Below are 26,647 nucleotides of genomic sequence, written 5' to 3' on the forward strand. Positions count from 1 at the left end.
GGCCGGGCGTGGACGCGGTGGCAGAGTCCGCGCGGCGCCGGGAGCGAGCGGCTGAGCGGTGGGATCTCGGCGGACTCGCCATGGAGGAGGAGGTGAGGGCGGGGCCCGGCAGGGCCTTGGGCTGGGGTCCTCGAGCCCCTCACGGGGATTAGCGGTCCTGGGCTCAGGCCCTCGTTCCTGCCCGCCCCACTCCCGCCAGTCTCACCTCAGAAAGAGCCTGGGCAAATGGGACAGGGGCGGGGAGCGGGATCCATATCGGGGACTTCGCAGTCTGCGTCCTCCTTCATTCTCTTTGACTTTCTTACCAGTTGTGGGGCGTCTTGGTTGTTACTGTTCCCATTGGATTGACCAGGAGACTGAGACTCCAGCGAGTTTGATGACTTGCTGAAAGTGGCCTGGGTGACTGGGCTCGAACCCCGATTACCGCTGACTCCCTGTACCGGCCAGGTCGGATCCTGACTGTGTGTGTGTGTGTGTGTGTGTGTGTGTATGTGTTGGGGGATTCCTGTCTCAAGGATGTGACCATGCCTTGGTGACAGGAGGACTGGAGAAGTTGCTTTTTTCTCCCTTGTATAAATCTGTATCTCCTTTTCCCCCACTGTCTTCCCGCCCCACATCCATCTGAGCAGCTGTAGGGAAGGAATCGGGAGTCAGGCCCACCTAGGGTCTGATCTTGGTCCCTGCCTTCCCCACCCGAGGGCTGGACCAGCTGTATCCCTGGATCCTCCTTCTAACCACTCAGAACACTCTTGGCCTGGCATCGGGTCTTGCCCCTGCCTCTGCCCTTTACTTGCAAACTCATTTTTCCCAGCAGCCCCATTATCCGAGGGTCCAGCACGCAGCAAGCACTTAATATGTGCCCGTGGAATGATTAAGTTAAAAGGAGGGGCCTGTTGGGTCTAGAGGAAGGTGAATTTGTTTCTTATCCCCTGAGGGGGTCCCAGCTTCAGGCCCTCCCAGCCCAAGGGAAGGGGCATATCTTTGCCTCCTTGGATGGGAAGGAAAGATGAAGCTCTCTGCCTTGGGGCAACCCTGGCCAGCTGGGAAGCACAGAGTGGACCAGGCTGCCGGTGTCCCTTCAGTGCCCACTTCCCACTTTGCCGGGGCCATGGATAGGAGCAGCTAGTGGTCCTCCATCAGGGCTCCCTCTAGGCCAGGCCCTGCCTTTCTGTGGGGTGGTAGATAAGTCACTTCCCCTCTCGGCCTTCATTTCCTCTTCTACAAAATATAGTGCCTGTCCTCCTCCTACTCCTGGCCTGACAGTGGCCCCTTCTCTCAGTAGGTGAAGGTAGGGGGCAAAGTCAGGCCTCTCTGATTTGCTGCGGTTTCTTTCGTGCTGTTGGGTGGGGCTGCCATCTGCCCTCCCCAGGCCCCTGTTGCAAGGACTGGGCTCTCTGGCCAGGGCCCCTCCCCTGCTCCCAGAGGATGTGGGTCAGGATTACTCCATCTCCTGATCTGCTCTGGCCCCTAATTAAGGGAAGTTCTCCGGACACCTCCTGGGCCCAGCTCAGCTCTGTACTCCCCTTGGTCCTGAATCTCTCACATTGCCACTTTCTTTTCTTTTTTTATCTTTTTTTTTTTTTTTGAGATGGAGTTTCGCTCTTGTTGCCCAGGCTGGAGTGCAGTGGCGAGATATTGGCTCACTGCAACCTCCACCTCCGTGGTTCAAGTGATTCTCCTGCCTCAGCCTCCTGAGTAGCTGGGATTACAGGCATGCACCACCACGCCTGGCTAATTTTGTATTTTTAGTCGACACGAGGTTTCTCCATGTTGGTCAGGCTGGTCTCGAACTTCTGACCTCAGGTGATACATCTGCCTTGGCCTCCCAAAGTGCTGGGGTTACAGGCATAAGCCATTGCGTCCAGCCTATATTGCCACTTTCTGACTCCCAGATGCTCAAAGCTACCTAAATATCTGGGCCGTCTAAGGTCTTGTCCGCTTTACCCAAGCCCCTGCAAGCCTCACCCCCATAGCAGGGGCTTCCTATCCCTACTCCCCTTTGGCATCCCTAACTCTGCTTTCCTCCCACTTCTCCCAGTAGTTTCCGCTTGTTGCACTAGGCCTCAGTGCCCATCTTTGTTTCTCTAAAACACCTCTTAGGTCATAGCCACATGCTCTGCCCCATGATCCCAGGCCATCTTCATCATCTCACTTTCACATGGCTACTTTCAGCCCTCCTGCTAGCTTTCAGCTTCCTTCCTGTGCCCAGCCACCCTGGGCTAAGGTCCCTCAGTCTCAGTGACCTCCTCTATGCAATGGGCTGGTAGCTCTTGTCAGGCTGAGGCTTGGGGAGGAGGTGCTGGTCTGGGCACTGGACATCTGCCCACCTGTATGCTCCTGGCCTCGGTTCCTCATTTGTAAAAGGAAAAGGGTGGGTGATTGAGCAATGTGATGATGTATATGCAAAAGCTGGGAAAACTGCGAGTATCAGTGGGGGTATTATTGCTGCCATTGGAGTAAGGGTAGAAATCATGGACCTAGGCTTTCTCTTCTCTGCTCTGGGGCTCTGTCCTCTGCCAGCAGTCATGCCTTTCCATGGCTTCTAGGCTGTCCACTTGCACTCACCATCTAGAGACAAGCAGGGCAGTGTCCTGTCCCAGTACTGTTTCTGTCCCACGGAGTAATCTCTTGCCCTTTCTGGGCTGTACTTTCTCTTTCTATAGAAAAGGGGTTGAGAGGGCAGGGGCTTTGATAACCTTTCGTGCCTGGCCTTCTCTGGACCAAGGCGTGTGTCTGTTCCCCTCCTCAGAGCCCTCCCCAAACCCTACCTTCTGCAGGGGTTTCCCAAATGAACCCCAAACCCTTACCTCATCAGAGAGCTAGGAACGTCCCTCTGGGTAAGTGCTATGTCTCTGCCAATAGGCTGGAGCCTCTCCAGCAGGAGATTACCCGCTCCCCACCAGACAGGGGACTTATCTTATGCGGGGTCTCTGTTACCCACCTCAGACTGGAAGTTGCCCTGGGGCAGAGCCTGTGCTTCCTCTCTCTGAATGCCCCGGCAAGGGACTGTGACACGGTGGATTCTTAGTAGAGTTGGGTCAGAACATCGCTGGGTTTAGTCAAAGAGCAAAGGTTGTCATAAACTTCCTGGGATGTGAGGTGCAAATCAGGTTTCTTCTAGTCTCTGTCTCTCATAACCGGTGTTATGGTTCCATCTGTCCCCTTCTGTGTACAGAGTTGAGGTGACCTGGCTTTGTTTTTTTTTTTTTTTTTTAATGAGTGATCCAAAGGAGGCAGGCTGGTGCCTAGGGGTGCCTAGGAGCTGCTCACGGTGGGCAGGAAAGGGCCTGGGTGAGGAGGGATGGGAGGGGAGAGGGCAAAACAGGAAGAACAGTGGTCAGCTGCTCAGTGAGGAGAGGAGGCCGAGAAACTGGGCTGAGCAGGACAAAACCTCCCCTGTGAACCCTGCCAAGGGGAGGGGCCCCTTATTAAAACTTACTGGGGCATAGCCAGGCCCCCTGGAGGGAGGGGTTCTGAGGGGCAGGGAAGGGGGCTGGGTGGAGGCAAGTAGGACTCTGGCCTCCAGCCAGGCCTCCCCTGGGTGGCTGTTTCTGTAGCTGGGCTGTGGGTCATACCATCTGCAGCCCGTCAGTTGTCCCCTCCTCCATCCCAAAGTGCTGTTTCACCTAGTCCTGCCCTGGTCCCATTCATCCTTTAAGGACCTGGACTTGCTTCTGTAGGTAATCCTGTCACGGTATTCTCTGGGCTACACCAGCCCAGAAGTGACAGTGATCTAGGCACAGGTTCCAGCTGTGGCCCTAGGGAGCTTCCAGAGGGTAGAAAGTTTTCAGGAGAGGTCATGAGTGGAGAGAGTTTAGAAAGGGGTGTGAGATCCCATAGGGTGGTGGGTGGGTCCCCTGAAAGCAAGAGGCTTGGAGCTCAGAGATGGGTGACTGGGCAACAGCTTCACACTCCACAGACCTCACTGCCTTGTTTAAGAGAAACCAAGAGTCTGCCCATCATGTGGAAGGCCTGGGAGGGGCTGGTGGTGCTGTGCTTGCTGTTGCTGTTGCAGTCAGAGGGTTGTCAGTGTGAAATGTGGGGGTGGGGTTTCCCATTTCCCTGTTCTTCCCTTCTAGCCCTGGGCCTGTGACAGCCTGTAGGGCTTGCTGAAGGTGTTAGGGCCCTGGGGGTGTCAGTGGTGATGTGGGGAATGGGAGTCGAGTGCATGATAGAATGGGAGAGCCTTCTCCTTGTCAAAGGGTGCTGAAATCCTTCTTCTCCTGGACAGGGTGGAAGCCAGCGTCCTGCTTCCTTGGTCTTATATCCGGGAAGACCTTTTTTTTTTTTTTTTTTTTTTTTTGAGACAGGGTCTCATCCTGTTACCCATACAGGAGTCCAGTGGTGCAATCTCGGCTCACGACAACCTGTGTCTTCCTGGCTCAAGCGATTCTCCTGCCTCAGCCTCCTGAGTAGCTGGGATTACAGGCGTGCGCCATCACCACCCGGCTATTTTTTGTATTTTTAGTAGGGATGGGGTTTCAGTCAGGCTGATCTCAAACTCCTGACCTCAAATGATCTGCCCATCTCGACCCAAAGTGCTGGGATTACAAGCATGAGCCACCATACCTGGCCCCGGGAAGACCATTTGGACCACCTCACTTCCCCATTTCTCTTGCCATCTACAAGTTAGGGAGACCCCAAGGGGGGACCCCACATTCCTGGAGCTCCTGGAGATCTGAGGCCAGCAGCTGTAGACCAGAAAGGGCTTGTCCTGACTTGGGAACTGGGCCGAGGGAGAGGGTCCCTGAGTGCCAGAGGGGATGGCAGTGACAATGGTAACAATAACGACAGCTGCCATTTACTAGGTTTAGGGCATCCTGGGAACTGCTCTATATGCTTTGCCTTTATTCAGCAACAGACGTTTATTGAGCACTTACTATGTGCCAGTGACTGTCTAGGTAATGAGGGTACAGGAGTGAACAAAACAAAAATCCTGCCCTCATGGAGTTGGATTCCTTACAACTTCTGCTGTTAGTAGCTGCATTTCACGGATGAAGAAACTGAGGCTCAGAGAGGCTAAGTGGTTTGCCTCAGTCTGCATGACTGCAGCTTCTAAGCCCAGATTCTCCACTACTAGAATGTGCAATTCAAAAGGGGGCGGGGGCCCACAGTGAGAACAAAGCTGGGGCTCCCCTGCCATGACAGAGACCAGGGAAGCCAGGTCTGCCCAGCTCCTGACAGTGCACCACGCTTACATCTGTTTGGGCTTGTTCTTCCAAAGGCAGCTGTGGCCACAGGATATCCCTGGGGAGAGGCACACCTCTTTTAACTGGGGCCCCTTTTTTGAATTTTATGTAAATGATAATGTAGTCAAAATTAGTCAGTGCTAATTTCCTTCTAGCAGGCTCTAGATTCTGACACATTCTTGATCCCCTCTCCTTCACCCCCCGCTTCACACTCAAGACTCTGGATACCTATCAGTGAAGCAAAGTGGTTAGCAAAGGGGGTGTATTTTTATTTTCATTTCACAGGTACCTCTTGAGCACCCATTATGTGTAAAAGAACAGGGCTGGGTGCTGGGGACCTAGAAGTGGATCTGACCCCAACCTCATCTGGTAGGCATGTACCTGGCACCCAGCCACCCAAGCAGGCAATTGGTGAGGCACAAGATGTCACTGGCTCCAAGGCTCCAGAGTGTCTACCCAAGTCCAGGAGAAGGGCTTGAATTTAACTCCTGTGCCAGCCTGTGGTCAAAGACAGAGTACTTGGAACCCTCACTAGATGTGGTGGCCACCCTAAAGTCCTTGCCTGGAGTGGGCAGGAGGGGAGAGGAGCCTCCTGCTTTGGGTGGGAAGCGGGAGGGACTGCAGAGTGGGTTCTCTAGAAGCATAGCGGTAGAGAGGCAGATTTCCACTCAGCCTGCCTGTCCTTCCAATCTTTGTTCTGGGTGGCCTTCCTGGGCCACCCCAACCTGAACTGGGTCCCCCCACTGTCCTCTCACTGCCCCTTGTGTATTTCCGGTATAGCATTTCACACAGGTTAATGGGTATGCCTGGGTATTTATTTGTTCAACTCCTATTTTCCCGCACTGTGAGCTCTGAGGACAGAGACTGCCTTACTTTTATTCTCCTATGATGTTGTAAGCACTCAGTACCTATGTTGACTGAATGAACATATGAAGGCAGAATGGTGGAGTGGGAAAAACATGGGGTCAGAGAGACCTGCTTAGAATTCTGGCTCTGTCCTCTAGCCGTGGTTTGCACCTCTGTTGAGTCATCTCTCCGTTCTGAGCTTTAGTTTGCTATAACGTGTGGATAATGAGGCTACCATCTTGGAGGGGAGTTGTAAGAGTTAAATGACACTATGTGTATCAAATGTTATACAGTGGCTCAGAGTAAAGTGGCTGCTGCTATTATTGCTGTTATTAGCTCTGATCCTGGGTTAGGAATATCTGCCTTGGGGGTTGCGGGAAAGCTCACATAGGATGATGTCATTAGGTACTTAGCATAGGGATACATCCCTTGTGCGACCTGTGAACCTGTGACCTGTGACCCCATGGTAGCAGCCCTCATGGTATGTCCTGGTGCTGTGTTACAGGGTGTGAAGGAAGCGGGTGAGAAGCCTCGAGGAGCACAGACGGTGGACAAGGCTGGCTGGATCAAGAAGAGCAGTGGGGGCCTCCTGGGTTTCTGGAAAGACCGATATCTGCTCCTCTGCCAGGCCCAGCTGCTGGTCTATGAGAATGAGGTGAGGACCTGCTTGGCCCTGAGGTTGAGAGTTCTGGGACAGGGGCAAAGTGAGGGCAATCAAGTTAGTAAGAGGACCCTGGGTTTGGGGCCAGGAGACCTGCTCCACTTTTGCCATGCTGTGCAACCTTGGGCAAGTACCTAATCCTCTCTGCGTCTCTGTATATGGGGACAATACATCTGGGGGCAATTCTAGGGTTTCTAGATAAGATGAGACTTCTTTTTTTTTTTTTTTTCGGAGATGGAGTCTTGCTCTGTCACCAGGCTGGAGTGCAGTGGCGGGATCTCGGTTCACCGCAACCTCTGCCTCCTGGTTCAAGTGATTCCCCTGTCTCAGCCTCCCGAGTAGCTGGGACTACAGGCATGCACGCCACCATGCCCAGCTATTTTTTTTTTTTCGAGACAGGGTCTCGCTCTGTAGCCCAGGCTAGAGTGTAGTGGCGCGATCTCGGCTCACTGCAACCTCCGTCTCCTGGGTCCTGGTTCAAGCAAGTCTCCTGCCTCAGCCTCCGGAGTAACTGGGATTATAGGCACCCACCACCATGCTCAGCTAATTTTTGGTATTTTAGTAGAGATGGGGTTTCACCGTGTTAGCCAGGAGGATCTCAATCTCCTGACCTCGTGATCCACCCACCTCAGCCTCCCAAAGCGTTGGGATTACAGGTGTGAGCCACCACGCCTGGCCCTCTTATTTTTTATTATTATTTTTTTTTTGAGATGGAGTTTCGCTCTTGTTGCCCAGGCTGGAGTGCAATGGCACTGTCTCAGCTCACTGCTGCTGCTGCCTCCCAGGTTCAAGCAATTCTCCTGCCTCAGCCTCCCAAGTAGCTGGGATCAATGCGTCAGCCACCACACCCGGCTAATTTTGTATTTTTAGTAGAGACAGGGTTTCACCCTGTTGGCCAGGCTGGTCTGGAGCTCCTGACCTCAGGTGATCCGCCTGCCTCTGCCTCCCAAAATGCTGGGATTACAGGCATGAGCCACCGGGCCCGACCGAGAGTTCTTATGAACTGTATGTGCATCTAGTGTGCAAGTCTTTTCCTGTCCCTGATCAAGGTTCCGCATGAGTGAATGTTGTAGAAAACTGAAGCCTGCTCCATTCAGCAGTAGTAGTAGAAATAATAATTAGCAGGCTGGGCGTGGTGGCTTACACCTATAATCTCAGCACTTTGGGAGGCCGAGGCAGGCGGATCACCTGAGGTCGTGAGTTCGAGACCAGCCTGACCAACATGGAGAAACCCCATCTCTACTAAAAATACAAAATTAGCTGGGTGTGGTGGCACATGTCCGTAATGCCAGCTACTCGGGAGGCTGGGGCAGGAGAATCACTTGAACCTGGGAGGTGGAGGTTGCAGTGAGCTGAGATCATGCCATTGCACTCCAGCCTGGGCAACAAGAGCAAAACTCCATCTCAAAAAAACAAAAAAGAAATAATAAGTAGCACTTGTACTTGTTTGGAGATACGTTCTTACATATCTCCCTGTGACAAATCTCAATAGTCCCATGAGAGTGGTCATCATATTATATTTTACAGAAGAGGATACTGAGGCTCAGGGTGACAAGATGACTGTTCAGCATCTCCCAGTGAATGGAAGAGTTAGGTCTAGAAGCAAATCCAGCATGCTTTCTACCAAGAGACACCAGCGAGTAAACCCCAGAACTTATTTTTGCAAGAAAATCTCTAAAATATGTTAAATGTTCTCTGCTTTCTTCAAGAGAAGATGCTGGCCTAAATAAAATCTTTCCCTGGAGGCTCAGTGTCATCACCTGTCAGACCCACCTGCAGAGTGGGTTCTCTAGATGCATAGGGGTAGAGAGGCACATTGCCTCTCTGTTTTGAACTGGCAGGAGGCTGTACTTCTCAGCTTTTCTTTCTCCTTTAACATCAAGTTGCTGGTTTCAAATTCTGCTGTCCTTGTGCCTCTAATAGCCCTCACTTCTTCCCACTTCAGATGCTTGTTCCCCTTCTGATTTCAGCAGGCTTGGGATTTGGACAACCAAGGATGCTAAGCTTGCGTGTTAAATAAGAGTCAATTAAGATGTAGGTGAAGACTTGAGGAAGAAAAGTGGTTTTTCCTTGTAGATGCTGTTTGTGTGCTGTGGTTGAGGCTATCGGAGAGCCCATCCACTGAAAGCAGGGTAGCACAATATGCCTTTGACAGATGAAATACCTGGGGAGGAATTGGCCTGGGGGCAGAAGAAGGGGGAGCCTGCCTCTTCCTCATTGGCCTCTCCCAGCCTGCCTCAGGCTATCTTGGCAAATTCACAATTGTCCCAGGACAAGAAAGGTTAGGCAACCTGGAGAAGCACCTTGTCTGACCTGCCTGAGTTGCTGGCTCATGGAGTTAGGGTGTCAGAGAAGAGGTGTGAAGAGGGCAAGGGAATGAGGGTGCGTAGACAGCACCCCCAGATGTTCTCTACTGCTGCTCCCACCAAAATAGGATGTGCCACAGTTGGGAATGAGGCAGCAGGGGGATATTTTTACCAATAAAGGGGGTTGTCACAGCTTCTTCCAGTGCCAGCTGCCATGAGAGTTAAGTGACAGGCTTTCAGCTGTCAGCCTGTCAGGTACTGTCACTTGTCCTAAACTGCCTCTCCACATCTGGCCACAGCTGGGAAGCAGGAAGGATTTCACATCTCCCAAACATGAAAAATCTAAATCACGCTTTTTTTCCTTTTTTGAAAAAGATTGCTATTAAAAATGTAAATGCAATTTCAAGAACTTAGCACTCGGGGGTGGGGGAGCTTGGCCTGGGAGTAGGAATTGAGAAATGCTTATTAGCTCAATTCCTCTTTCTGATGTAAGGAACTAGGCAAACGAACGAACGCGAATGGCTCTTGGCTGTTTCTTTGCTGTCAGAGAGGCTGACATTCCAAAGATGCTTCCCTCACCCATTGCCTGCTGGTTTATCCGTTTTTCTGAGCTGCAGAAGAGCTGGGATGATTCAGCGTCTTGGGTGGGGTGGAGAGGAGACCCAGGACAGGCAGTTTTTGGGAGCTCAGTGGTGGAGGTGGATGGACTTTTTGTTCCCAGGCAAAGGAGGGTGTATTCGGGCCAGTGGTGATCCAGTTAGTGGAGGCCTGTGGACACAGGGCAAGTAAGCTGCTCTCTCTCAAGCAAGGATTCTTCCCTGGGCAGTTTCCCTGCTCCAGATTCCTGGGGAAGAGGAGACTTCCTGAGTTCTCAATCTGAACCAGGCACTCAGAAAACTGGTCCTTAATATGTTCTGCTTGGGGGCTGCTTCTTGTAGGGTGCAGTTGGGGGAACAGAAGGATGTGCAGATAGATAGAGAATGGGGTAGAGAAAGATGGCCAAGCGAGGAGTCAGGACTGTGTCTTCCCATGGCAGGACTCTGCTCCTAGCACCTCGTAGGGTGTCTACACCTTGCAGGTGCTTTGTAGATGTTTGCATCCCCCAGCAGTAAGTGATGGGATGGAGAGCACTCAAGTTCAGGGGTTCATGATTGGGGGCAGGGGAGCTTCTCAGAGCAGGAGGATTTTTCTGGTCCGTGTGTTTAGTTGAGGAATCTGGAAGGTATTGGAGGCTAGAGATTGGAAAGGGACGTATGGATGGAAGCAAAAAAGAAAAGATACTTGATTGAACCAGGTTGGGAGAGATAAGGCCACCTTGGCCATCTCTTCCCCTTTCTCCGAGGAGCTGATGAGAGAATCGATTAGTGGTTATCCACATTAGATGTACAGTCATCTGCTTTAAAAAATCCTGAGGTCTGGGCCTTGCCCCCCAAGAGATCCTGGTATAATTGGTCTGGGATGTCGCCTGGGCATTGGGGTTTTTAAAAGCTCCCAGGTGCCACCAAGACTGAGAACCTCCGATGTAAAGCAGTGGTTCTTTTTCTTTGAGACGGAGTTGCACTCTGTCACCCAAGCTGGAGTGCAGTGGTGCTATCTTGGCTCACTGCAGCCTCAGCATCCTGGGTTCAAGCGATTCTCCTGCCTCAGCCTCCTGAGTAGCTGGGACCACAGGCGCACACCACCATGCCCAGCTAATTTTTGTATTTTTAGTAGAGACAGGGTTTCATTATGTTGGCCAGGCTAGTAGCAGTGGTTCTTAACTGTTCGCATCCAGGCCAGGGGTGGTGGCTCAAGCTTGTAATCCCAACTCTTTGGGATGCTGAGGCAGGTGGGTCACTTGAGGTCAAGAGTTCGAGACCAGCCTGGCCAACATGGTGAAACCCTATCTCTATAAAAATTAGCCGGGTGTGGGGGTGGGCACCTGTAATCCCAGCTACTTGGGGGGCTGAGGCCAGAGAATCGCTTGAACCCAGGAGGCAGAGGTTGCGGTGAGCCAATATCATGCCACTGCACTGCAGCCTGAGCGACAGAGCGAGACTCTGTTTCAAAAAAGCAAAAAACAAACAAACAAAAAAAATTTGCATCCATCAAAATCCCTGAAGGCTAGTTAGAACACAGATTGCCAGGCCTACTCCCCTAGGTTTATGATTGAGTGGGGATGAGGCCTGGGAGTTTGCATTTCCTTTTGTTTTTTGAGACAGAGTCTTGCTCTGTCGCCCAGGCTGGAGTGCAGTGGCACAATCTCGGCTCACTGCAAGCTCCACCTCCCAGGTTCACGCCATTCTCCTGCCTCAGCCTCCCGAGTAGCTGGGACTACAGGCGCCCGCCACCACACCTGGCTAATTTTTTTTTTAATTTTTTATTTATTTATTTTATTTTTTTTTTTTTTGAGACGGAGTCTCGCTCTGTCACCCAGGCTGGAGTGCAGTGGCCGGATCTCAGCTCACTGCAAGCTCCGCCTCCCGGGTTTACGCTATTCTCCGGCCTCAGCCTCCCGAGTAGCTGGGACTACAGGCGCCCGCCACCTCGCCCGGCTAGTTTTTTGTATTTCTTAATAGAGACGGGGTTTCACCGTGTTAGCCAGGATGGTCTCGATCTCCTGACCTCGTGATCCGCCCGTCTCGGCCTCCCAAAGTGCTGGGATTACAGGCTTGAGCCACCGCGCCCTGTATTTTTTTTTTAGTAGAGACATAGTTTCACCATGTTGGCCAGGATGGTCTCGATCTCCTGACCTCGTGATCCTCCTGCCTCGGCCTCCCAAAGTGCTGGGATTACAGGTGTGAGCCACTGCGCCTGGCCAGGAGTTTGCATTTCTAACAAGCTCTCAGGTGGTGCTGATGCTACTGGCCCAGGTCCCACCCTTGGAGGACCCCTCGTGCAGAGCAACCTCTACTGCCTGTGACTGGCAGGAGTGTGCTGTGCTGGAAAGGGCCCTGGCCTGGGAGTCAGAGGCTGTGGTTTGAGTTGGGGCCCTGCCCCTTGTATTTGGGTCTGTGTGCCTAGGGCAAATCCCTTCACCTCCAGGCCTCATTCTTTCCTTCTCTAAAATGAGGCAGATACGGGGCTGTAGGCTTTCAGGGTTATCGTGAGGTTCAGAGACTCAGGGATGCAGAAGTGCTCATGAGTGTCAGGTTCCTTCTGTTAAACATCAGCAAGAGTTTCCTTAACTTTTTGGCCAGTCCCAGGGTGGCGTACCCTCCCCCGCCAAAGGATCTGCTTCTGCTTCCCTAGACTCTCCTGGATGAGAGTGCCACACCCAGGAAATTGTTCCAGTTGGTTCTTCCCTGGAAGAGGACCAGTTGACCACCATTGAGGGAGAGCTTTTTCCAGGCAGCTTGCTGGACAGGCACCTGATGGGTGGAGCCTGTAGAGAACACACTCAAATATCAGGGGTGGTGGGCAGGAAGACAGCCTGGCTAGTGTCCAGAGATGGCCAGGAACAGGCTGGACAGTGTCCTGGCCACTGGCCCTTCTAATGATGAGGCCTCCAAGTGGTGGGGTGGGGATGGGATGCGCTTGAAGGAGCCCTTGCCTCTTGCTTGTATGTAGCCTGCAGCCTTGGACGAGGTGCTGCTCTCCCAAGCCAAGGCTCAGCAGGGGATTATGCTGAGTGAGGAACACAATTCAGGATGGCTGTGCTGAAGGCAGGGCATGTAGCCCCAAATGTGCCTTGTTCACACTTCCCTCTGGCTCTTCCTGGAAAGTCTTTGTTGTCCCTCATCCCCATCCCACTCCCTGCCTGCCATTTTGTGGCATTCTGCATTCTTCCTCTGGCTGTCTCTTCCACAGATCTCTGCTTGGCCTCTGGGCATGGCTGGACCCCAGACAGCCTTTTCTTAGCCTCTCTAGCTTCCCCTGTTTCCTCCTCTGGCCTTAGGCACATACCCGCCTCTGGGCTATGTGCCCGTCTCCCATCTGGATGGGGAGCCTCATGGGCATCCCTCCAGCCAGCATGCACTTGCCAGGGTCTGGACACCACATCTTGGTGACTGACTGGCAGCCTGAGGTCCTCACTCTGACCAAGTGATGTCCTCACTGAGTGGGATCAGGGTCTGGGGCGTGAGTGGTTGAGGGTGGTGGTGGGTCTGACTGTCACCAGCTCATGTCCCTTCTGTCTCCCTCCCCAGGATGATCAGAAGTGTGTGGAGACCGTGGAGCTGGGCAGCTATGAGAAGTGCCAGGACCTTCGTGCCCTCCTGAAGCGGAAACACCGCTTTATCCTGCTGCGATCCCCAGGGAACAAGGTAGGAAGAAGCCTGCTGCTGCCCCATTTCCCTCTAGGCCAGAGTCGCCTTGGGAGGCCTAAGCAGGTTTAGCAGGCCTGGCCCCTTTAAAAAGCCTGTTTTCTGTTGCATGTGGCTGAGGCTCAGCCCTAGCAGCCACCATAGGTCAGACCTTTACTCATTTTGTCTCGGAGTCTTCCAAGCCCCTAGTTGATAAGAGATGCACTTAGGGCTCTGTTGAAAGAGCTCTGCTCTCGTCTTCCCCTTGCAGGCCCAGGCCCTCCATCCCAGGCTGTAGTTGGAAAGTAGCGTTTGGGAGGTGGGGTACTTGGCTTTACCCCAGACCCTGGGGGAGGCCCAGGGCTGAGGCAGGAGAGCTGTGGATGAGGCCTCCACCCTGCCAGGCCTCAACACCTTGATGTAGCCTGGTGCAGAGCGGGAGGGTGCGGCCTCCCTTCATCCCAGGCCTTTCTGGGTGGGCCCATCCTGGACTCAGGACTGGGAGGCCTGCAGCCCTCCAGCTTTCCTCCCCTTGCACTTTCCTTTTGTGGCTGTAGCTGGGAAAGGTCCCTGGTTTGAGAGAGTCTTTCCTTGGGACATGCTGTATGTGCAGATGAAGTTTGCTGTTTGCACCACATTTCTCTGGCAGGGAGTCTGGTGGGTGTTGACACCCACCAGATGTCAGGAGCGAGTTCAGATTTGAGGCTGGCGTGCACAGCACCTCTCGCCAGCTTGCACCCATCTGCGGCTGGGCCATTCCTTGCCTTGTCCTCTGCATGTCATGTGGAGCCTTGCAGAATAGGGCTGAGTCACAGAGGTTGGGGGTTGGGGAGCAAGTCTGGTCTGGGCCTGCTGGAGGCCATTCTCCCCCAGCTTTAGGGAATGGGAGCCCAGTCCTCTGCAGACCCTGAATACCAAGATGCTTTACTCATTGACCCTTTGTCCTACTCTGCAGGGGGTGGGGGCACAGAAGCAACCAAGATAGCAGTGGAGGGGGCTGTGGAGCTGTGATACTGGGAGCTGGAAGTGTGTCCAAGGGTAGGGGCTGGTGTAATTATAGTGTTCTGAGGGCTTATGGGATTGGGCCCAGATTTCACTTGACCATCTGCTGCTTAGAGCTCTTTGAGGACAAAAGGAGTCACATTTTAATCTTTTCAAGCCCTGGAGCCCCTACCCTGTCCTGGAGACCCACTTCCTTCCTGAGTGGGTGCTGTACATGTAGATGTGTGTTTGAGAGAGATGAGATGCAAACTATGTTCTGTGTGAAGATCTGCCACCGGTGTGTCTGGCCCTTGTGCGTGTACCTTTTTTAAATGCAGTTGAGTGCTCACCTGGCCGTGTGTCTGTCTGGGTGTGTGTCTTAGTGTGCTATGTGGATGTGGGGTGGAGGGAGAGCTAGCCTCTCTGGCCTCTGCCTGTGCTGTTCTGTGGGCCATCTCTTTTCCCCAGCTCCGAGAATCAGCTGGTAGTAGACTAGGTGGGCTGGGCTCAGCTCAGGGTGGGACATCACCTTCAGAGAAGCCTGTTTGTGCAGCTGTGTTCTCAGCTGCTTCAGCCAACACCCTCCTTCCCAGCCCCCAACCCTGTAAGAATTTAGGCTGGCTCTGAGAACAGGACAATCACCTGGGAGATGGGGCTGTGGAGCAAGCTGTGGGTGCTGCGGATGAAACAGTGCATCCTGGTTCCAGCTCAAGGGCCCCTGACCCTCCCCACCCCAGGAGCTCACACAGATTGGGGCTCTCCAGAGGTCAGTTGGTGGACCTGGCCCAGGGCACCGCATTCCCACATCCTTTCACCCTCCTTTCTCAGCGGCCTGGGTGTTCCCCATCCTCAGTGAGGCCTCCAGCCGGCCAGGAGGTCACATGACCCTGGCTGTCTGGTCCTGAGGCCGCCTTTTTTCCCCTCTAATCAAATAAACAAAGACTCCAATGTCTTACATGCCCCTCTCCCCCTGCTTCTCCAGCCCCACACCCCGGCCCATGAGGTCACAGGCAGACGCTGCCAGGAAGCAGGGTGGCCACTGCTGGGCCTTGCTGCCCTGCTGGTCTCAGCCAGCTTGGCCCTTTCCTCTTTCCTGCCTCCTCTCTTCCCCTCCCACTTTTTTCCTCTCTGCCATTTTGTCCTTCCTCTTTTCCCAGGCCTTGTGGGCCTAGTCTGTGGCCAGTCCTGTTAGCATCTAAGCTCCTAGAAGTGCCTGTGTCCTGGGGCTTCTTGGAAGTTCTCAGGGCAGGGACCTGTACAGCCTGTGGCCCTTCAGGATGACTTTGTGGGAGAGGCGCAGCTTCTTGATATTCTTATTTTTTGAGACAGGATCTCACTCGTCACCCAGGCTGGAGTGTAGTGGCCTTTTCTCAGCTTGCTGCAACCTCTGCCTCGTAGGCTCGGGTGATCCTCCCACCTCAGCTTCTGAGTAGCTGGGACTACAGGCACATACCATCATGCCCGGCTAATTTTCATATTTTTGGTAGAGATGGGGTCTCGCTATGTTGCCCAGGCTGGTAACTTCTTGGTATTCTAATTGTCTCTATTCTGGTCATCCTTGTGGAATGCCTGGCTTGTTCAGCCAGATACAGGGTTCCTTAGGAGGGTAGAGCTGGGTCCTGTTTAACCTTGCCTTCCTTCTCCTGTGGGAACCTTTTGGCTTGCACAATAGGTCTTCCCTGAGGCCATTTCTGCTTCTCACAAGGGAGCTGAAGAGAGCTGAGGCAGTCTGCTTCAGGTGGGCTGGGCCAGTGGGGAAGGAGCTGCAGTTTGGGCTGGGTCCAGTGGTTCTGTTCTTGTCCCCTTGAGGTCCAGAGTAGTGAAGCAAGTAGAACTTGGTAATCGGACTTCTAGGCCTGCTCTTCTCTGGCCTCCTCTTGTTCCGTTGGCTCCTGAGTTCAATTGTAGATTTCTCAAGCTCCCTGGATGCTAAATCCTGCACCATGCAGGGGTCACAGCCTGTGAATAGGAGCAGCAGCTGGGTAGAAGGGCTGGCCCCAGACTTCCTTTCTAGCAGGTCCCATCACAGAGTTGGGTAGCCTTTGCGACCCCGGATGCAGTGTGGTCCCTCCCTGAGCCCCCAGCAGCCCTGATGGCTGAGCTGAGGCAGTTGCCAAGGTGCCCTGGGGTTTCTGACTTAACTGAAGATCTGCTTCCAGGATAGAATTTACCCTGGTCATGCAAATGAGCATTTGGCTGTGCCTGGCGTGGTGGGGGTGGGACCCAGGGCCCTGTATGAGGAGGAGGCAGTGACAGCCAGGAGGAAATTATATAATGAGGATGCTGAGGGGGCCAGGCCTACCTCCGTGTTACATAACTGGAGAGTGGAGGGAGGGGAGGTACTATCTAACACCAGGGCGGAGGATGGGCAAGCTGGCGACTGCCAACAAAGGACTAGGGCATCTTGCGGTCAGAGAGTAGGCAGTGGTCCAAAAACGGTGAGGGAAGGAAACTTGGGCCAGTTCATTAATTTGTTGGCTCATTCATTCAAGAACTATTTACTGAGCACCTACTATGTTTAATTTCCTCAGCATTGCTTGGTAGTAGGCAGTGTTATCCCATCTTATAGATGAGGAAACTGCAACTGTTTTGTCCAGAGGGAAGGCAATGGTGCTAATTCCTATTACTGAGTATTCACTGCCCAGCTCCAGATTTAGTACTTTAGATATATCTTTTTTCCCCCAATTAAAAAAAAAAATCTGTGGTCAAAAAAAATATACCATCTTTACCAGTTTGAAATTGCACAATTCAGTGGCATTAAATACATTCATGATGTTGTACAACCATCACCACCATCTATCGCATAACTCTCCACCGCGTAAAACTAAAACTCTATGCTCATTAAATAATAATGCCCCATTGCCCTTCTCCCCAGCCCCTGGCAACCACCACTCTCTTTTCTGTCTCTATGATTTTGATAACTTTAGGTACCTCATATAGGTGGAATCGGGCAGTTTTTGTCTTCTTGTGTCCAGCTTATTTCACTTAGCACAATGTTTTCAAGGTTCATCCCTGTTGTAGCATGTGTCAGATTTTTCTTCCTTTTTAAGGCTGGCTGATAATCCATTGTACATATGGACCACATTTTGCTTATCCATTCGTCTGTCAGTGGACACTGAGGTTGCTTCCACCTTTTGGCTGTTGCGAACAATGCTATGAGCATGGGTGTACAAATTGGATACATCATTTAAAAAATGATCTCCATGGCTCCATGAGGCAGGTTCTGGTGGTATTCTCTTTCAAAGGTGAAGAAACTGAGGCCTGAGGTCAGACACCTGTAAGTGGTGGACTGTCTCACTCAGAGGCCCTACTGCCATATCCACTGCATGGGGCAGCCCCTCAGTTTCCATGGCCTCACTCCTTCCTCTCACTTCCTGTCTGGCCATTGGGCCTGGCAGGGTCAGGGTTCTCTGAGCCACCCTCTGATTCTAACAGGAGCTCAGAGCTCCTACCTGAATTGGGAAAGGACTCAGGGGTGGTGTGGGGTGGGTTTGAATGTAGAATGGGGCTATTCCTACTTTACAGAGTAAACAGAAGCCCGGAGCCCAGGCAGCTGGCCTGGGGGAGTCCCATGGAGCTGGACCAGATCCTGGCTGTTTCCACAAGGCCAGGCTGATTCGAATTCAGACCCAGCTGCATGCTGGTGGGCAGTAGGGAGGGCTTCTCTGTGAGATCTTTCCCTTTCCTTGCCCAAAGTCCCAGTGTCATACTTACTGTGGGGTCATTTTGGTTTGACTTTGGGATCTAGGTTAGGAAGCCTCCTTAACATGCCAAATGTGAGCTTTGTTAAACATCTGCCATCTACTCCATCCATCTTGCCCGCAGGTCAGCGACATCAAATTCCAGGCACCCACCGGGGAGGAGAAGGAATCCTGGATCAAAGCCCTCAATGAAGGGATTAACCGAGGCAAAAACAAGGCTTTCGATGAGGTGCGATGCAGTCTGTGGACAGCTCTGTGTCTCCTTTCCCACTGTGTGTGATCTAGGAGAGGACCCTGCCCCTCCTCACCCCAGACCACCCCTTGATTATGTCACTGCTATAGGGCATTGTTGTTACCTTCTGTAGTCCTCACTACAGCCCCTCATAGTAGGTAGTGCTGTCCTTGTTTTACAGATGAAATGGAGGCTTAAGGAAATTAAGTAACTTGTCTTAAACTGGAAAGCAGATAAGTGGTGGGCTGGAACTGGACTGGTGGCAGCATGCATCCTTTTTAAGCCTGGCCTCAGCTGGAAGCAGCAGGTGGGCCCAGGCCAGACAGTGCTGCAGAGTGACCCGAAAGCTCCCTTTTCAGTTTGCTCATGAGGTCCAGGGCAGGCTGGCTCTCAGCTCTGGGCCTCCCTCTCTGTCTGCAATGACCATTCAGCCCTGCAGATCTCTGCCCCCTGTGCTGTACTGGGGACTGTGGCAGCAGTAGCCACAATCTGGCTTGGGGCAGGCAGAGCATCCCATGGGGCCAGGATCTCCTAGGGAGATTTGTCTTTGACATTGTGAATCTTTGGTTATTTGGGCTAAAATGGACCTAGGGGCCCCCTACAGTGATGCCTTGGATTATGTTAAGGAGCATATCTTTCCAAGCAAGTCCCCTCTTAATACCCAGGTCCCCCGACTCCCAGCCCGTAACTCCTATGTCGTATCCTGTGTTACATATCATGCTCAGCCCTTCACTACCTGGGAGAAAACTGTCCCCATTCCATGGGAGAGAGATGATGGGACATATCATAGATATTGGCGGAGGCCATAGGAGCCATGGGCTGGGCCTCAACCCACAGTCCGCTCCTCCACGGAGGGACAGAGACAGTTGGAGTCACATGTGGGCCTGAGCCCCCCTCCCCATCATAGGGCCAGGCTGCTCCAGAGTTCTGAGTCTGGACCTCCCATGTGACTCTTACTCTGGGGCTTCCCAGCCAATCCTGACCCCTTCTGTTACCCTCAGAGAGAAGATGCTGCCCTCCAGGCTTCCAGGCTCAAGGGGCAGAGGCCCTGCTCTCTCCTGGGCTCTCCCCAGGGGTCCTGGGAGAGTGGCAGAGGCCAGGGCAGACCTTTTCCAGAAACCAGGTACCAGGGGAGCACGGGCTGCTTTCTACCTTCTCTCCTACCTAAGCCCCAAAGCCACCTCAGGGCTGCTTATATATTTGTGATATACTCAGGGGCAAGGACCGATGGCTCATATTTGGGCAGGAAGACTGAGGAAGACGGCAGCTGCAGAGAGGGAGAGCCTCAGACTTTGCAAGAGACCCCAGGGGCATTGCAGAGTCAGAGAGGCAGAGGCCAGGGTAGGGAGATGCCCAGAGAGACAGCGGTGGGGCACTGACCCTGCCTCTAAGCCAGGTCCAGCCTGGGTACTTCCCGCACTCCCCAAGGCTTGGCAGGGGCTGATCTGGTTCCCCCTCCCTCCAGGTAAAGGTGGACAAGAGCTGTGCCCTGGAGCATGTGACGCGGGACCGGGTGCGAGGGGGCCAGCGGCGCCGGCCGCCAACGAGAGTCCACCTGAAGGAGGTAGGGCCTTGCCCAGTGTGGATCGGGGGATTAGTTGAGCCTAGGACCTCAGCTCCTCTGGGAGGCAGCCAGGCTTGGGGCCACATTTTTCCTGAGGACACCTGGAGCTGGGGCTTCCTGAGTAGACAGGAAGTGATGGGGCACCTGTGTTATATGTGCTCAGGGTGTGGACGTCCCTGAGCTTGTGGCCTTTTCCATTTGTTCAATTCACACACAAATGTTGAATCTGTCCTTAGCCAGAGTTGGTGCCAGAGGGAAACTGAAGCCCTTGAAGCCAGTCCCTGCCCCTCAGAGCTCAGCTTCCAGCTGAAAAATAGGCCTGTTCCACAGACTGCTCCAAGCAGAGCTGTGTCTGATTTTTGTGTGGAGGAAGGCTCTAGGAGGAGGTCAGGGCAGGAGATACCACAAGGAGCCACTGGCATTTTAGCTGACCCTTGAAGGATGGGAGGGGTTCACTTGGTGGACTTGGAGTCAGGGGATTCTCTGTGGAGGGAGTGCTGTGAGCTGAGGCACAGCGGGAGGGTTTGAGGTACGAAGAGCAGCTCCATTTGCCTGGGAGATTGGTCTGAGAAGGGGGTTATAGGGAGGAAATTGTGGAGGCCTTGGATGAAGAAGCTGGGGACAGGAAGGGAGGGTGCGTTCCAGAGGTCAGTTTGAGGCTCTGGGTAGGATGGGTTGGGTTGAGAGAGAGAGGCAGGGGCCAGGAAGTAGATGGGAGAGGCGACTTTCCAGGCCCCTGGAGGGGATGAAGAGGGAGGGGTTGATGGGAGGACATTAGGAAGCAAGAGCCACCTGGCCTTGTGATTGAATCCAGGGATTGGACCACGGGAAGGTTGTCTGAGGTTCCCCAAGCCTGGATACTGGGAGTATGGAGGCCCTGGGCACAGGGAATTTGGAGAGGGTATGGGCAAGGGGGAGGGGGGAAGGGAGGAGCCTCTTTTAGACCAGTGGAGCTAATGCTGCAGGGGAGGATTTTGGAGGCCAGGAAAGAACCTCAGCAAGTGCTACATTTAGGGATTGGAGGGAGGTCAGCCAGCAGGGAGCCAAGAAAGAGGAAGCCAGAGACAAGTGGCACATCTGGAGAGAGATGGGCACAAGACCTGGTGGGCATCAGCTAGGTTGGCAGCCACAAGTCACAAGGGCAGGACCAAGGACAAGAAAGGCGGTGCCATTTACAACATATTTTCTTTTTTTTTTTTTTTTGAGACGGAGTCTCGCTCTGTCGCCCAGGCTGGAGTGCAGTGGCCGCATCTCAGCTCACTGCAAGCTCCGCCTCCCGGGTCTACGCCATTCTCCTGCCTCAGCCTCCCGAGTAGCTGGGACTACAGGCGCCCGCCACCTCACCCGGCTAGTTTTTTGTATTTTTTAGTAGAGACGGGGTTTCACCTTCTTAGCCAGGCTGGTCTCGATCTCCTGACCTTGTGATCCGCCCGTCTCGGCCTCCCAAAGTGCTGGGATTACAGGCTTGAGCCACCGCACCCGGTCCATATTTTCTTTTTCTTTTTTTTTTTGAGATTGAGTCTCGCTCTGTCGCTCAGGCTGGAGTGCAGTGGCGCAATCTCAGCTCACTGCAACCTCCACCTTCCGGGTTCAAGAATTTCTCTGCCTCAGCCTCCCGAGTAGCTGGGATTACAGGCGCCCTCCACCACCCCCAGCTGAGTTTTGTATTTTTAGTAGAGATGAGGTTTCACCATCTTGGCCAGGCTGGTCTTGAACTCCTGACCTCGTGTTCTGCCTGCCTCGGCCCCCCAAAGTGCTGGGATTACAGGCGTGAGCCCCTGCGCCCAGCCTTGCAGCATATTTTCTAAAAGGAGTCAATTTAAGGCTGTCCTGGGGTGCAGGGCTGGGTTTGCCAGAGGGAGGGACCCAAGGTCATGGGAGGTTTGTTTTTGAGTTGCAGCAGCCTGTGCCTGTCTGTCAGCTAAGGGATAGGATCCTGCAGAGGGAGCACTGAGGTGGCCACAGAGAAAAGGAATGCCTGAGGGGGGCCGGGGACGGGTGTGGGGAGGGCTAGCCTTGGAGGGAGGGGCCCTCTGCACAGAAGAGTTCAGGGAGGCAGCTGTGTGTATGTGTGTGTGTGTGTGTGTGTGTGTGTATGTGTGTGTGTATGTATGTGTATGTATGTGTGTGTGTGTGTGTGTATGTGTGTGTGTATGTATGTGTGTGTGTGTGTATGTGTATGTATGTGTGTGTGTATGTGTGGGTATGTGTGTGTGTGTGTGTGTATATATATATGTGTGTGTATGTGTGTGTGTGTGTGTATGAATGTATGTATGTGTGTGTGTGTGGTGAGGTGACTTTCTGGTGGTCCTCAGTGCCTGATATCATGTGTCAGCCAGATCCTGTGTATGTGTAAAAGGGAGTGACAGCAACAAAGGGAGACCCCATCTCTACTACCAAAAAATTAGCTGGGCATGGTGGCACATGCCTGTGGTCCCAGCTACTCTGGAGGCTGAGGCTGCAGTGAGCTGTGATCATGCTACTGCACTCCAGCTTGGGTGACAGAGCGAGACCCCCTTTTTTTTTTTTTTTTTTTTTTTCTGAGACAGAGTTTCGCTCTTGTTGCCCAGGCTGGAGTGCAATGGCATGATCTTGGCTCACCGCAACCTCTGCCTCCCGGGTTCAAGCAATTCTCCTGCCTCAGCCTCCCAAGTAGCTGGGATTACAGGTGCCACCATGCCCGGCTAATTTTGTATTTTTAGTAGAGACAGGGTTTCTCCATGTTTGTCAGACTGGTCTCAAACTCCCGACCTCAGGTGATCAGCCTGCCTCAGCCTCCCAAACTGCTGGGATTACAGGCGCGAGCCATTGCGCCCAACTGACCCCATCTCTTAAGAAAAATAAGGTGGCAGGGGAGAGTGAGGATCCCAGCCAGGACCGCCACCGTCTGAGGGACCTTGGGAAAGGCCTCCCAGCCCTGCTGGGACCTCTGAGGCTCTCTGGGAGGGTCTCATGACTGTGGGGCTAGCTGTATATCCCTATTGGTCCTGGGTGCCTGGGGGGGGTGTGTAGCTGCTTTCTGGTGCAGCTGTTCTCTGGCGGTTAGCTGTGGTCTGGGACCCCATCTGATGACACGAGGAGAGTGGGCACAGGCTGCTGAGCAGCTGGACAGGCAAAGTCTGGAGAGAAGCTGGCAGACGGAACAGAGGTCTCCAGGAAGAACAAGCAGAAGTCAGTGAGCTTAAGACGAACTGGGAGATGTTTGAGTCCTGGTCCTGTCTCTGACTGACCAACTGGTTGTGGGGACCCTGGGTATGATGATGGATAGGTAGGTTGCAGAGAAGGGAACCTCTGAAGGCCATACAGCTAGGTAGGGGTTAGATACAGGGCTGGAACTCTGTCCCCTGACACCCAGGCTAGTATAGTCCAGTCTAGGTCCAGTATCCCAGAAACCAGCCTGGGGCTCCAAGAGGACCCTGGCTGTGACTTTCCTGGCCTGTGATTCCAAAACAGGGAATTCTTGGTGGTGAGGGAAAGGAGAGGAAGATTCATCAAGAAATCACTTTTGCTTCTAATCAAGTAGCCACAGAAGCCAGGACAGAGGGAGGCTGGGGGGCTGGGGGCCTGGACAACCTGGATAGGAGAGGGTAAGATCTCATGTCAGTGGGCACACCTGACCCAATGGCTCATCAGCCAAGATGACACCCGTATACCATCCCCCCACCAGGTGGCCAGCGCAGCTTCTGACGGGCTTCTGCGCCTGGATCTTGATGTTCCGGACAGTGGGCCACAGGTGTTTGCCCCCAGCAATGATGTCAGTGAAGCCCAACCTCGGGAGACACCCCGGCCCCTCATGCCTCCTACCAAGCCTTTCCTAGCACCTGAGACCACCAGCCCTGGTGACAGGGTGGATACCCCTGTAGGGGAGAGAGCCCCAACCCCTGTCTCAGCAAGCTCTGAGGTCTCCCCTGAGAGCCAAGAGGACTCAGAGACCCCAGCAGAGGAGGACAGTGGCTCTGAGCAGCCTCCCAACAGCGTCCTGCCTGACAAACTGAAGGTGAGCTGGGAGAACCCCAGCTCCCAGGAGCCCCCTGCTGCAGAGAGTGCAGAACCGTCCCAGGCACCCTGTTCAGAGACTTCTGAGGCTGCCCCCAGGGAGGGTGGGAAGCCCCCTACACCCCCACCCAAGATCTTATCGGAGAAACTGAAAGCCTGCATGGGTGAGATGCAGGCTTCTGGACCACCTGCTCCAGGCACAGCGCAGGTCTCAGTGAATGGCATGGATGACAGTCCTGAACCTGCCAAGCCCTTCCAGGCTGAGGGCACCCCAGGAACTCCCCCAAAGGATGCAACAACGTCCACAGCACTGCCCCTCTGGGACCTGCAACCTCAGTTCCATCCCCGCTGTTCCTCCCTTGGGGACTTGCTTGCGGAAGGCCCGCGGCGTCCTTTGCAGCCCAGGGAACGGCTATATCGGGCCCAGCTGGAGGTGAAGGTGGCCTCGGAACAGACAGAGAAACTGTTAAACAAGGTGCTGGGCAGTGAGCCAGTCCCTGTTAGCGCCGAAACATTGCTCAGCCAGGCTGTGGAGCAGCTGAGGCAGGCCACCCAGGTCCTGCAGGAAATGAGAGATTCGGGAGAGCGGAACCAGGAAGCACCTGGGCTAAGGGAGAAGCGGAAGGAGCTGGTGACCCTCTACAGGAGAAGTGCACCCTAGGGCCTGCTGGGCCAGAGGCACCATCCCTCCTGGCCATCCATCAAGTCCATCAAGGCCCAACCCTGCTGAGAAATGTGCTTCTGCTTCTACAGCAATGGCTGCAGGAGGGCCATTGGGCATGTCAGGGTTTGGCCATGACCCGAAGAGACTCCTGGTGTCCTTCCTACTCTGCTCTGGCCCATGGTGCCAGGTGCCATCCAGGGCTACCACCTGGCTATCTGGCCTGGCCGCTGGGCTGGGGCTGGGAGCACACGCGCTGGGACCTATGTGTTTGTGTGGGCGTTCCAAACTGCCCCAGGGCTTTGGGGGCGGCACTTGGGGTTTCTGGGAATGACATCATCTCTGTTACCCATCCCCAGTAGTTTACATTCCTGACTTCTGAATAGAGCACAGCTGAGCCCCCTGCAGCTCCCATCTCCAACTATTTCCAGGCAAAGAGCCTCATGGCTAAGGCAGCCTCAAAGCTAGCCCCCTCCCACCTATTCTGAGTAGCTGCAGAGGCCTTGGGTCCAGGCTCTAGGTTCATCCCTCAGTTGCGGGGAACGTAGGACCCAGCTGGAGCTGGAAAGGCCTCTTTGTGAGGAGGACATTAGCTGTGTGACCTCTCTCTCTTTGGCCCTGTTTCCTTTTTTGCAAAACAAGGACATTTTCTGCAGCCCCTTCCTCTCAGGTGAGCTGTGATTGGAGGGCTTAGGTCTGGAGGATTCAAGAGTAGAAGAGAAACTTAAAGGGTCCTCTAGTCTAGTCTCTGCCCCTAGATAGTGTCCAGCCTTGTATATTTCTGAAGAGGTGAATCCCACAGTGGCCCTGATGTCCACATTAGAAAACCTTACTTGTAATGATCATGTCAGCCTTCAGAAGAGAATCCCCACCAACTTCTGTGCCTCCTCAGATGGGGATTTATCTGGGTCTCTGTAGGTCCTTCTCAGCCGAAACAGGTCCAGTATCCCAGTCATTTCTTCAAATGCTGATAGGGGTATGTTGGAATCTGAAGCCACTTCCCCGCCTTCAAGCCCCGGATGGGCTGCTCTCCTGTAACTTTCTAGGAGAAGAGCCATTTTCTTCTTTTCCTTTCCTGGTCCATCCCTGCACCCTGGTCCTCTCCCAGCCTGTCCTCCACGTTGTCCCTGACTTGAGGGGCACATCCAGTCTCCATCGTGCTGCAGCAGCTGGACCGAGGGCAGAGCCTGTAGGTGCAGATGCCCTGGCTCCCGAGGTCCAGCCACTCTCCCTGGGGCCTGTGGGGTGGGAGCAGCTTCTGATAGGACCTGCCCAGATTTCTGAATGTGCACTTTTGTTTACTGAAAGAGAGAAAGGGAGGGTCACAGCAACATGCCCTGGCCTTTCTGCCCCCTTCCCCAAGCCCGCTGAGGCTTGCTGCACAGGTCAATGCCTTCGTTATTGTACTGTCACTTTGTTTTTGAGGTAGTAATCAAGGATCAGGAGGGGCAGATGTCCTCTATGGCTGCATGGGGCAGGAGCAGAGGTGAGCAGCAGTGCGCTGGCTTGGGAGCCCCCATCGGCCTCCTTGCACAAACTGGGCCCCCATGCCACAGTCTGCCTTTCCCTCCATCTGCTCCAGGACAAGAGCAAGAAGGACATGAGGTGCCCAATCATGTGATCCCCTGCCATCTTCCCTTCCCCCACCAGCAACCATGGCTGGCTGGGGCTTTAACCAAGCCAACTACTGCCAGGAATTGGAGCCTCAGTTCCCTCCTCTGTCAAGTAGCTAACTGCAGCAGCTGGACTGAAGGCAGAGTCTGTGGGTGCAGAGACCCTGCATGTAGGTCACAAGTTTAGGCCCAGCCACTCTCCCTGAGGCCACCTCAAGTGACCAAATGCTATTAATTTCCATCCCTTAGCAGCCTGGGCCCTAGGCAGGAAGCTGTCTTCCGGGAGAGGAGTGAGAACATGCAGGGCCTGCCTAGCTTGCCTCCTTGAGGAAGGTGGCATTCCGTGCTTGCCTCCTTGAAGAGGGTGGCATTCTGTGTCTTCTGCTTATGAAGCGCCTTTCTTAAAGTTTGGCAATAAATCCATTTTTATGGAACTTCACTGCCTCAAGCCTGTTTGTTGTTGTGGGTGCCAGCTCCAGGGCTGCCCTTCTCCAAGACAGCAGTTGGTGATTGGCATCACCAGTCCCCCAAACTCAGTACTAGGGACCCCATTCCATAAGCTGGGCTGGGATACTGCCTGCTCCTGGTGCTCCATTATTGCTGATTATTATTATTATTATTATTATTATTATTATTATTATTTTTGAGATGGAGGTTTGCTCTTAATGCCCAGG

General features: G+C 53.6%; 1 protein-coding gene across 1 annotated transcript; it reads left to right on the forward strand.

The window, feature by feature from the left end:
• PLEKHO2 (pleckstrin homology domain containing O2) lies at positions 1–26,407 on the forward strand. The gene is given in 6 exon segments (NM_001266727.2): positions 1–92; positions 6,541–6,690; positions 13,130–13,246; positions 18,032–18,136; positions 19,605–19,703; positions 23,371–26,407. Coding segments are annotated over 6 exon segments (1,473 nt in total). The 5' UTR covers positions 1–80; the 3' UTR covers positions 24,361–26,407.
• The last annotated feature ends 240 nt before the right edge of the window (positions 26,408–26,647 follow it).

The sequence above is a fragment of the Macaca mulatta genome, chromosome 7, assembly GCF_049350105.2.
Source record: "Macaca mulatta isolate MMU2019108-1 chromosome 7, T2T-MMU8v2.0, whole genome shotgun sequence".
Lineage (NCBI taxonomy): Eukaryota > Metazoa > Chordata > Mammalia > Primates > Cercopithecidae > Macaca > Macaca mulatta.